Source organism: Argiope bruennichi, chromosome X2 (genome assembly GCF_947563725.1).
Source record: "Argiope bruennichi chromosome X2, qqArgBrue1.1, whole genome shotgun sequence".
Taxonomy (NCBI): Eukaryota; Metazoa; Arthropoda; class Arachnida; order Araneae; family Araneidae; genus Argiope; species Argiope bruennichi.
Genome location: NC_079163.1, coordinates 100135138 through 100148664, shown reverse-complemented (window position 1 = coordinate 100148664; position 13527 = coordinate 100135138). Strand labels below are relative to the sequence as shown.

General features: G+C 29.3%; 1 protein-coding gene across 3 annotated transcripts in view; it reads right to left on the bottom strand.

Moving 5' to 3' along the window:
* LOC129959955 (transcription factor collier-like) overlaps window positions 1-13527 on the bottom strand; it is a 210137-nt gene that overhangs the window by 165290 nt on the left and 31320 nt on the right. For all 3 annotated transcript variants that reach the window (XM_056072877.1, XM_056072879.1, XM_056072878.1), the window contains exon 3: window positions 9108-9171. In XM_056072877.1, the coding sequence (XP_055928852.1) occupies window positions 9108-9171 (64 nt within the window). The remainder of the gene's footprint in view (window positions 1-9107; window positions 9172-13527) is intronic.

Sequence of the window (13527 nt, the reverse complement as noted above, 5' to 3'; positions counted from 1 at the left end):
GCCGGTGCCACAAGATCTAGATTTGCATAACACGTAAAACTCATGAATAATCAATTTAGAGCCGCGTAGGAAGAATAATGAGAAAAGCTTTAAAACTGGCTTTAATTGATTTTTTTTATTGTTCAGCTAAAGGGTCGATGAGTTGACTTTGCATATTTCTCATCAAACAACGACGAAAAAAGTCAGAAAAAACACATTTCCTGGAGGTTAATTATCCCAAGACGTGTTTACAATCACATAAGAAGATGAGTTGACTTAAAAAGCCTCTTTCTTTTCAGAAAAGATTACATTTGGTTATATTTAATGACAACACGTTTAGTGGTTTATTTATCTAAGCTTTTTACTGTGGTAAAACTTTTAGAAAGTGATTTCGAGGACAGAGATTATGTCTGGGACAATAAACATTTTAAAATGTCTCTGAGAGGAATTAAATAGTTTTGAATTATTTGTTATTCTCTCAATGAATATAAAGTATTTATTGTATGTATTGGAAAGCTAAATAAATGTAAATAAAATTCAAATTGGGATTTATATGCCATTCCTTAATCATTTTAATTTCCTCATTATATCCTGATTTTGTTATGAATTCGTTTTCAAAAACCAAAACAAAAATTTTATGGAAAATTAATTCGAAAATCAGATACCAGTACAAACTTGAAACTCAGTTAAGAAAGAAATATTATAAACTGAGAAACAAAACGACCTACTGAAATTGCTTCAACTCCTGTTAAAGTCAATATTAATTTGGCAGATGTCCAAAACTTCTTCACATCAGATACAAGTCAGAAAATAAAGAAAAAAATTATAGCATAATTAATGATATGGAAAGAAATTCGTTTGTATTGAAATTCAGTTATTTATAAAATTTCACTGCACTAATTCAAATAATGATGGTTTTCTGAATTACTTTTCTTTATTAGTATGACAAATAATAGCTGATCTGTCCTGAAATATTTTTGAGACTTCGAAATTCATGTATACTACTTCAATTTGAGATCCGATCTTGGAGACTCCAAAATTCACGCATGCGACCTCAGTACATGAATTCAGTTATTTATAAAATTTCACTGCACTAATTCAAATGATGATGGTTTTCTGAATTACTTTTCTTTATTAGTATGACAAATAATAGCTGATCTGTCCTGAAATATTTTTGAGACTTCGAAATTCATGTATACTACTTCAGTTTTAGATCCGATCTTGGAGACTCCAAAATTCACGCATGCGACCTAAGTACATGAATTTCAAAAATCATGTACAGACTTCGAAATTCATGTCTGCGATCTCAGTTGGGGACCGAGTCTTGGAGACTTTGAAATTCATGTATGCGACTTCGATTGGCGACGTAGTCATTAGAATTCCGAAATTCATGCTTGTGACCTTAATTGGTACCGTAGTCTTTGGGGCTTATAGTTTAAAATCTCTTACTATTACTTTAATGCTCATATCATAAGGTATGGTTAGTAATCAAATGTGTGGAACCAGGATAACAAGAATAACTCCTAGTTTTGGGTTGAAGCGAAGAGAATTATCCCCAAATAGCCATCGTGTTATTATTTCAAAACGGGAAGTTGATTTAACTTAATTAAACCAAACAACAAGACTTCTTAGTTTTACATCATTTGTGCTTCAATTTATCAAGAAAGTAAGATACAATTTAGATAATTTCATAATGCTCTTTGGAAGCATTTCAATAAAATTATTCTTAAGAAGTGCAAAGATAAAAATGTAATTATAAGATTTAGATTTCTTAGTCAAAAACGATACTGGTAGTCAATGATTTTAACTAGATTTCCTCGTCTTTCCCCCCCCCCCCCCGTCTTTTATTCTTTCTTCCTTATTAATGAAACGAGTAATAAATTTTCACATCAGTCATTTTTGCTTATGTTTAAAAATAAATAAAAACCTGACTCTCATATCAAAAACATAATTAAGAATTTTTGATTTTGCGCTGATGCCATTAACGGTGAATAAATCTGAATCTTTTTCCGAGATCAATGTTAAGTCACACAATTATCTTTAGGCTCATAAATAAGCTAAACAAAATATATAGATTGTAAAATTGAGTTTTTATAAACTAGAACCACTTCGTCATTATGCGAAATAATGACGAGAAAGATCAAAAATCTGAGGTACGAATACTTTTTAAATCACATTTCATTTAATGGAGCTCCCTACTTTAAAAAAAAAAAACTAAAAACTCTTGCCATTTTAAATTTATCTTTTCTAAAAAGAAGACAGTAAATTCAGATTTAAAAAATAATTACGAATTTAATAAATGTCCAATAAAAAGATCTTAAGAAAACTAATCTATTTCACTCTATAAACACGATCTGCATCAACCATATTTAAAGGAGAAACTTAAGGCTGGAATTGTATTCTTATGGATATATTCATATATGTATACATATATTAAAAAAAGGAAAAGGGGGAGAATAATTTTTTTTTCTAATCGTCAAAAAGATTTACTTGATTCTGGAATAAATCTTCGGAATTTGAAAAACAAAAAAGCATAAAACAAATAAATAAAATTGAAAAAACAAAACAAAAAGTATCTATTCCACCAATAATACTAAATGGCTGGTCTAGAAGAAAAGAGGGGGAAAAAATGCTGAAGATTATCCGAGATTAAAATAAAAGAAGACAGCTCACTTCGCCGGTGATACAGCATTATTTAACGAAGATGTTTGTTCTTTTCACTTAAAAAGAAGATCTGCGAGAAACGCTTTAAATATTCGCTTAATTAGGATGCGAGCCTAGAGACGAAAGTAAACAGCCTCCTTTTGTTGCTTGAGACAATCATTTCGAGCTCATAGCCTCTAGCTGTTTGACTATGAAAATATGCACGGGAGAATTGCAAGTGGCTCGCTTCACATTTTTGCCAAAACCACGAGTTGTTTGTTTTTTAAATTTCAAGCATGATTTAAGCGCTTTTCGTTTCTTTTTCACGCAAACCTTTTACGTTTCTTTGCAATTATTATTTTTCTCTCTGGAAAAGGCTGGGTTAAAACGGAAGAAGAAAAAAAATTAAGGTTATTTATGTATATATCTATATATATTTAAATACCCTCATCAATGGTGAATTAAAATAATGATTTTGTGAATTTTTACTGCTTAGTAAAACTGTTTCAAGTTTCAAGAGGAAAAAAAATTGGTTAAAAATCTGATGCATTGAAAAAGTTACGATGATGATGCGTTTAAATATAGAGTAAAAAAACTTAATTTGAAAAGGTAAATATGTGAAAAGTTTCATCTGAATATAAACTAAATATATCAGCTTTTTAAGTGACGCTCCACTTTTGTTATTGTTTTTATCAGTTTTAAACTTAAAACGTTTTGTTTTTTAAACCTCTTCATTTAATCCGATATTGCTTAGTACAAATAATGTTACATTTTGCTAAAGAGTTGAAATAAAAATTGTTTTCATGATTGCTTAAATATACTCACTGACAAAAGGTAATTACGTTTAATAAAATACTATGGTAACTTATTCAAAACTGAAAAAACTATCCTTGACATAAAAAGTTAATACATAGTTGCTTTTGATCATAAATAAAATTATTTGGGAGTTTAAATTTTTATTAAATAAGTCAAAGATATTATTCATTTTGTTGGCGGGCTGAGGATTCTTTTGCTTTCATCGTCCTACTGTTACGTACGTGTAATAAATACAATTTATCCCTGTTCTTAAAATTACTTTTTCCCTGATTATTTAAATTTAAGCTTTGCACTAACACCTGAATTGCATTAGTTTTTCAGTTTCTCACATTTTTTTGGGTTGCGTAATAACTTTCCAACAATGGAATCATGTGAAAATCCCGTGGCAAATATAAATGTTTGATTAGCGAAATTTTGGTAAAATTCCCGTTTCAAGCTATATAAGTTCTAAATGCGTTTCCACTTTTTTTCCCCGATTTCTGTCTTGTTGTGATGCGAGCTTTGCTTTCGAGATATAGATTTAACCAAGAAATGTTTTAAAAGTGGTTAATAATTGATCATCTTGCTTAATCACGAAGGAACCAATAAAAATCAGATTTAATGAAAACCTTCTTCCGGCTGCTTTACAAGAAGTTTGTTACCTATCCTATCTTTATATATTTATATGTTTGATTGTATTAATGCGATTAAATAGCAAAAAGCATAATAACGGCTTCTCCATGTATCTTTCATGTATTTGCAATAGCAACAGGAAGTGGTACAAGTATTGGTTTTTTACTGTAACAAATGATTTGATTACCAGATTACAGGCCCCATATGGCGAATTTATCGAACAAAGCAATAATAAATTTATTTTCGTGAAATTTCAAATAAAAAATTATCGTTTTCACACATTGCGTTAAATTCATCTGTAGAGAAAATTTAAATAGCAATCATGAAAACTTTTTGGCTCCACCAGTTAATGTGCAGACATTTAAGCTGAAACTTTACCTCGAAATTCAATTTTCTTTTAATCCGTAGAGACAGTATTAATAATATTTCACATTCTATTCAACACATTTTCTACAACTTTGGTATAAAAAAACTTTTCTGGAATCCTACAGGAAAAGCAACTCATCGCGTCCCCGTAAGTGTCTGGTGGTCGAGCCAAGGTGCATGGACATCGTCCGGCAGTGAATGGCCATTCATTTAATCCCACCAGCAGACGAGTTGACCCTCCAACAAGAAGGGTGTCATAAAGGACCCGTTTACAACCTTTCGGCACCCTTCGTCGGAACCCATTACGCTCCCTGGCGAACATATTACAAGCAGTAGGAGATTAATGATAAAGGCCATATTGGAGGCCCTTCACAGCTTCGAAGGGATTCCTTTCTTGCAGCTGGAGCCCTGGCTTTCGAAATCCAATGGCACTTGCATTTATACTACCGATTATTTCCTTCTCAGATTGCTGGACGCTGCGGACGTCAACAACACTTCGCCACAGTCTTCTCCAAGGGAGTCCACAGTAACTGTGGTCAAAACAAATCGTATTTTGCATCATATTGTTATATTTTCTGGCTAACTTGAAGTGTTTACACTTACACTGAATGGTTTTCATTTTTAAGTAATTTTGAAGTATTGAAATTAAAACGAATGCTTATAAATTCAGGGTAATCTGTATTGTAAAATAAAGACTGGTAATATTTATATGTAATAAGAAGAAGAAACATTGTTTCGATCCAAGGGATAATACATAAATATTACCACTTCATTCAAAAAATCAAAACATGAAGTAATTATAATATTGGAATCAATTTATTAGTGAAATATCAACTCAACCATTTGAAATTAAGGCTTTGTAGATTTATCGGTTTACTGTTATATTTTTATTTTTATTTATTCTCTTTCAACTGATAATCAAGTAAAAGTGGTAGACCCTCTTTAAGTTTATTGACCTTAAAAAGTTGATAATAAAAATTATTAGAGAAACTGGACAATGCTAATGATTTAATATTTCAATAAATTTATCGGTTAATAATTTTTACACAAAAAAATTCATCTACAATAAACTTTTTTGAATTTTTATTTTTGTCTTTTAAATAAAGGTACATTAGATAGATGTGTTCAAAATGTCCCTTACATTAGTATAATATTTTTACTTCTTAGGATAGTTTTAAAAAAAATGACTACAACGATCAATAAAAAAGTTATAAAATATGGAACTTTCGTAGATTGATTGAGATAATTTTAATAATCTATATATTAATTATTATACTATTATGATTAGCAAATTTATGTAATCAAATATACTTTTCTTCGATATTTGGAAAAAAAATTAAGAGGGCCTTACGATTCTCGAGTGTCAATATTGTCTTTTTGTTTTTACATAGAAAATCTCGGGAAATTCTTTCCAATAACAAGAATACAAGGAAGCTACTTAATAATGAAAACGTAATAAAATGATAAGTCAAGAAATCTTTAATTTGGGGGTTCTAAAAGAAAATTCTGATAATTCTAAATTTTAGTGATACAGTTGATTTGGCAACTTTAATAAATGAATTTTTAGGAAAATGAAAATCATACATTTAGATTGAGTCAAATTCCTTTCAGATTATTTCAGAATACAATTTAATTTATTATTTAATTTTATGGCATAATATATATATATATATATATATATATACATATATATATATGAAATGCTGTCTACGTTTCCAAAAAATTATTTTGTGACTCACGTTTCCATTATTGTAAACTGTATTCATAATTGTAAATTCATAACTATATTGAAAAATTAGAAATATTTTCACATATATAAAACTTTTTTAATGTAATTCGAACAAAAGTTGTATATAAAAATTTGTTTTGTAATATAAAAATCGGACCATAAAACTTCAAATAAATCTCCGTTACAGTTGATAAAATTTTTTGTCAATGACTTTAATTTAGAAATCAAAAATTATGCGCCGTTTTAATCAGTGAGGATTTTGTCAGTAACTTTACATTAGAAATCAAATCCTAACACAATTTTATATCAATTAATTTCTTAATTTAGTCAAAAAGAAACTAATAAACAAAAGCACGAATAATAAATTAAAACACGAAATTACGTCGGATTCAAAACATATTGCAATAACTCCTAAAGCACATCAACGTTTCTTAGATAATGATAAAATTCTCAAATGGGTAACTTAATAGAATTTTCAAGTGATCCTTCTTTATAAATTGACTTTTCTGCCTTTCCCCTCAAAAAAGAAACTTTCATTTGTCCATGCTTTCTTTCTTTTCTTGTATATGACACGCACTTTCTGATAAGTAATTTATCAATCTTCTTTTAATCGTTATAGAATAAAAACTTCCTTTTCTCTAATGGCCTCATGAAAACATTATGTTACATGTCAATCCTCGGCAGATATGACACAATGTATTGACGCCTTTTGCCAGAAATGAAGTTGAAGTTCAGAAAATCATGTATTTAGTTTAGATATTAAGATGGAAATGTACATTAAAAATTCCATCAACAATCCAAATCTACCCTTAAACAAGAATTGCTATCTTTTATAAATAGAATCGATAATTTTAAATTCTTTTCTTTGGAGGCCGGGATTTTTTTAAAAATATAATTCTGCTAAATCGTAGAGGAACAAAATAATTAGAGTTATTGTTTCTTAAAAAAATTTCGTTTCTTCTTTTTTAGAAAACTTACTTGATTTTTTTAAAAAGATTTATCTAATATTATGTTTCATAAACGGATTGCTTGTTAATTTTCTTACATATGTATAAAAAAAGTTTTTGAAAGAAAAATATGCGTATGGGTTTACAAATTATTTTTTAAATTACATACTGGGCTTTGTGTAAAAGAATGGTAAATAAGGTTGGTTGTTCCGTTTTTCTTTGGCATGCATTTTATACATTATTTTTTAATGAAATGAATCCTACCAACTTCCTCTGAAGATTTTTAATTAAAAGCAATCTTTTGGCAATGATTTATTAATTATTTTGCGAACGGAATCGCTTCTGCGTAAATGTTTTCAAAAACAGTACTTTTGATTCTTACTATTCAAAAGTCGACATAACGTTTTACTCATTTTATCGATAATTCAGGGTAAATTATAGGGCAGTTAAAATTTTTTAAACAAAGCAACTACAGAACTAAAATATTTAACATTAATTTCAAGCTAATGACGATCGGATTGCACACAACAAAAGAAACCCCTAACAAAAAGAAAATAACTTTAGTGTTAAACTTTTTGAAAAGCCATAAATTTTTAATTAATTGATTATATCAAAAAATGCATTGTTTATTAAGATATAATTTTTTTTCTCGAAAATTCTGAAATAACTCAAAAATTCGTTGAATTCAATTAGTAGATCTGAGAGTAGAAATAATTAAATTATGATGCTATAGATTTGAAATTCACTGCATATTTATTTGCATTGAGTTTAAAAATCTCATCAAAACGAAATTATGAAAACGGATTTTTCAGTAACAGGTACTGGAAAAAATACTATTACAAATAAAATAAAAAATAAATCGTTAATTTTTAATTCGTCAACTTTTGTACACCCAAAGAGCTCAAACAAATGAAAGCAGCGTTTCCTGAGCGAACCACTGACATTTCTCGATTTTTCTACCTGTACTCTAGATTACAAAAGTAACAGGCTAGCCAAGCCTTCTTTCTATCTGATGCAGCTTTGGAAAAGGGTGTGTCCCGGCTCCACGTAATAGCTCCAAAAGCAAAACGTTTTGTTCACGCAATGCTATCATTGCTCCTCAATTTCCACCGTGAAAATGGCCTACCGTAGATACATCATTCGATAGCACCGTATGGGTAATAGTCGAGACTCTTTAATATTCCGCGGCTCGACATCGTGAATGTTTCACAATTGGATAAGAAGTAGTAGCAGAGAAATATCTTGAATTATTGAAAACTTTCAAAAATTTTCTTCTCAAACGTTCGAGAAACTACCTTATCTTTAATAGGAGCCTCCCCCCTTATTCTGAATGAAAAATGAATTCATAATGCATAATAAGTGAAAGAGAGATATCTCTGAATAAGGAAAGAGTGTGTCAAATAAGCGGATGAAACACTGCTACGGGTCTCCACAGAAGGATTCATTTTTGCAGGATGTAATTTAAATATTAATATTAAATGCTGCTTTTTACTGCGTAAGTATTTTATGAGTAGTTAATTTATAAAGCAGAGAGTAAGTTCACATTCGAACTCTTTTTAAAACACTTGTGAATGAAACAGGCGTCAGAAAGAAGCTACTCTTTTAATGTAATAAATATTTGAAATGCAGTCTTATTCCCAGCAGGGTTTAATTCGTCTTATTTTTTCCTGATAAATCGCCGTTCATCAAATTTTAAAAAAGATAAAAGTATTTGTAATAAGCAGATTTAAGCCATAAATTCATGAAAGAAAAGGAAAATTTATTACAATTATAACTCACAAGCATTTGGCCAAAATTAGAACTTAAAATTCTTTATAAGTTATGTAGTTGTAAAAGTTAAATTTCAAAAAATAAAAGCCTGTTAACCTCTAATTTGTGTTAAAAAATTCTATATTGCTATAAAGGTATTAAAGATGGTACTTAAAAGCGTGCAGATATACAGAAAATTATGCAAGGTATTTCGAATTCACTACTTACTCAATTGAAAGAAAATTGTAACAGATTAGTATACTTACCATTAGCATACAGGAGCTGAAGTCTGTAGTGAATACCATTATTTGTTTTCTGTCCTTCAATCTCCTGTAAAAAAAATAAGAGACATGGTTAATTTAGTAGAGCAAAAAATTACGCGCAGGCATATGCAATGCAAAATGTCATTCCACTCGCTTGTATGCAATATAACACATGTGAATTAAATTAATAACCCTTTATTTCATTACAACTTTTGATAAAATTAGAGATAAATTGTTCTTGCACGAAATGTAATAGATGTTTCATAAATATTCTGTTATGATTAATTAATAAAATTCTTTGCTTTATAATAAATGGATTCCAAAAATGAATTCTTTTTCTATTTAATTAATTGGTTAATGCACTCTTCATGAAATTATTTTGAACTTTTGGTATATTAGTTCAATCTCTCAATTAAAGAATACTATTTTTAGGAAACAGTTTAATCAAATTCATATGCTAATCAAAGTGTATTCGAAATGAATGCTTGCAAAAATATTTGTTCGACAACTAGTATTAACTAAAATAACTTGAAAGATTTTATTTGTTCTATTCCTTATTTCACTTGCGATAAAGAAAATCAATATGTAAGGATTTTTGGGATAAAAACTATATTTGAAAAAAAAAATCTACTTATTTAAAAAAGTTTTTAACTGTTAGAAAGGTGATACATTTCTTTCTCCGATTGTGCTTATTTATTTTTATTATTCGATTAGCTAAATATTATTTAATAAAATAACATAGGAGCCCAAATGATAAGATAAAAATAGAAGATATCTATTACATATTTCCATTTTATGTATAAATAGGCTAAACTTTTCATAAAAAGTATTTAAATTTAACTATTATTTGTCGATAGCAATTGTTCGTTAGTTAAGCTCTATTTAATCTAACAAGCTATCGAAGATAAATCTTGGTGAAGATAAAAGCGGACAATTAGGCGTTGTAATCATTATTGCTCTATGTATAAAGAGAGTGGCCGGTTCAAAGAGGCGGCAAAACGATTGAAGTGGCCAGTGCGAGCGGACGTTTAGCATACGAAACCGATGCATTTAACGCTGGAAATTGGGCTTAGCCCTCGATCGCGAACAATAAGTTGGCGTCAGAGACCAGCTCAATATTCCCAGTGCGATCTAGAGCGCGGTGCTTGGAGCTCATTACTGGGGCAAGCGTCAAGAGGGCTTATTACCAGCTAAGCTAGCCAGGAGAAAGGACATAATCTGCAATTCTCGCTGCCCAAATGGAAAGCTGGAGACTACTTGCGAAAGGGCTGTCATTACCCCTTTGCGTGGACAATCCTTATGGGACTGGTTCGTGTTCTGGCGGTTGTTATTAATTGTACGACAGACGAAATCGTTGCTGTTGAATAAAGGCTGCATGAATCCAATTCTACAGAGATTTGCTCGATACGCTAATCAACTGTACCGGCGACAAATCTTTAGCTCGCATTGTCCACTTGCGCTCTTAAATGATTGTTCACTTTCTCTCCAAGATATTGACAATCAGTTGAATAACTAGTCTACTTAAATGTTCATTTCATAGTGTATTAAAATTTGCTTACCGTTTATTTATCTAAATCAATAAGCATTAATATTTTTAATGGAAAGCTGTAGTCGATAAACAATTCTCAGTTACGTATGGTTATTAGTAAGTTGTTTAAATAACTACTTTACCATATTCTCTTACAGGAGTATTTATTTTATATGATGTTTGTATTTATATATAGAAAAGAAGTTATCCTTTACATCAGGATAATAATTCATTATTATAATTAATTTCAAATATAATACCTGAAATATAAGCCAACTGCTTATCATGTGAAACATCTACTAATAATAAAAGCAAATATATGCCTATGTCTGTTAGCGATCTGTAAGACAAACCGTTAGACCTATTAAATTTGGCAAATATGTACTTTGGAAGGTAGGTATATCAAATTAGGAGTTATTTTATAAACTTTTAATTATAATTAGGCATATCAGCTTAGGAGTTATTATTAAGCTTTTAATTAAAAATTAAGCCAGATTTTAAAAGTTTTACACTATAATTTCCTAAAGTACTTTTGCTCGAAATCCTGTTTACAACATTTATATATATATATATATATATATATATATATATATATATATATATATATATATATATATATATATATATATATATATAATGCCGATTTAGTTGCTTTGCGATTTTTCTAAATTTCAACATCTGGAAAAATACTTTAGCTACATAATTTCTAATGATACTTTTCATTGTTTTTGTTGAAATTCAAATCAGATTTATTATTTTATCAAATATTTAATCACGTGACTTTCTTCGATTAGTGAAAGTTAAGGAAAGAAAAATTTTATTTGTTGTCTACTCAGTTTACATGAGGATTAGGAAAGTGATAGTACCAAGACAGATAGAGTACAATTAGAAGATAGATTACCCAGGTAGCTGCATTTTTATTAGTATTATATCAGGGGATTAGTCTCTATTAAGAAGGTTGGAGAAATAAACTGAACTCTGAACTGACGAAAGGATATCAAAAGAACACGACTTTAATGTCTATCTTAGCTTGATACTTAAATATAATTTGTTGGAAGAATCAAGAATATCAAGATATGCACAAGAGATTTAATTGAAATTAAACAAGCAATAATACCGGCAAACAAGCTAGTCACTAAAGGCGGCTAGTTTTAATCAAATTCTATTTATTATTTGATGATTAAAAATTTTTCTTTAAAAATACTACATCATTCCCATTACTGATGAAAACAATTCAAGTAAAGTATTTATATTGATAATTCTTCATGATAATTTTTATATTAAAGATATTTTCGCAAAATTTCACTACACTAAAACAATCTCCTGTAAAGATTTCTGAACTATATTCGAGAAGCTTTCTGACGTTTTTAACATATCCCTTAACCTATTCGTAATTTAAAGCGATCCCGGCTTTCAAATTTTACTGTGCAAGCAATCAAATTAGTTTTTTAAAGGGTATATACTGATTATTTGCTTGTTTTAATTTTATTCAAGGATTTTCATTAGTGGAAATCAACCCATGATACGCAACAACAATTAGATAATATATTTCTACAAGTCAGATGAAAGTGAATTAAATCCACTTTTTATAGAGATCCTTCTTTCTCAAAATAATCACATTTTCCTTTCGTTTGAGGAATGAATAAAAAAAGGCAAAGATAGAGAAAGCTTTCAATATTATTCGCAATAAAAAAGTACCCCCTTTAACATGATTAAAAACAAACGGTATCCTAGTCATGTGATAGAGAACGCTGGAAAGGATTTTTAATCTTCATGCCTGAACGCACTAGACCTTGATTAATTTTCAATTCCAAAGTACTGTGCTCAATATCAGCAACAAAGAAGACAGCATGGATGACAGCCAGCCTCCAAAGTAGAAGCCGAATCTTACCAATTTAATGATGAGGGAAGGATACACCTTTTATTTCACTTTCTAAATTTATTTACTTAAAAAACCTTCAATTCAAATTAAATCAATCTGTTTGTATAAAAAATACGTGCTAAAAGCGACACTTCAAAGTTAACAAGGTAAGAGTGTTTACTAAGTGAAGATATTCATTTCAGAAACCCCATAGGTGTGTGTGCGTGTGCATGCATTTATTACTTGGAAATGGCGAAAAAATTTGCTTTTATTAGGATTATTAAATGCGCTCAATTCTTCTGAAGTATTTAGATGATTAACTCATAAATGCATTTTATTTCTGAAACCAAAAGTAATATAAAAGTTAAAAGGTTTCAATTATGCATTAGTATCTGGGAATTTTTAAGTTTATTTGAAATGATATGAAAATGTTTGAGCTGATAACATACAAATTGAATTTTTAATTAATGTTGAATTTTTATGCCTGTTTATTGAAATAATGCATTTGACATGTACAGATTTTTGCTTGTTTTAGAGTTTCATGGAGCAAGTCTGAGGTTTAATGATGCCACCAAATTATGCATAATAAGTAAACTTTGAAATAATGCAAATATTTATTCAAAAATAACCAAATATTAGTAAAAGGGGACAAACACAAGTCTTTTGGGGTCTGGAATTTTTGAAAAAAAAATCATACTTTTAAATCGGTAACATAGAAGAAACTCTTTTTTTTTTATGAAAAGAATAAACTAACTCATATTGAAAAAAATTTAATTCTAGATAAAATTTACAAATTATTTACATCTAAAAAGTGCTCAATCTTATAAAACAGCATCATTACTGATTAAAACGCACACCCGAAAAATGTGCTCATTTACAAGCTATTATATTCATTAGCCCAGATAGTACCAACATGAATAATTCTACCGTTATCCTCGGAACCGAATTAAATTTCTAGAATTTGAAACCCACCTCCATTCACCGTTCCAGGAGATCGCTCTTTAAAGCAGAGAAAGGATTTTGTAAACATCGCG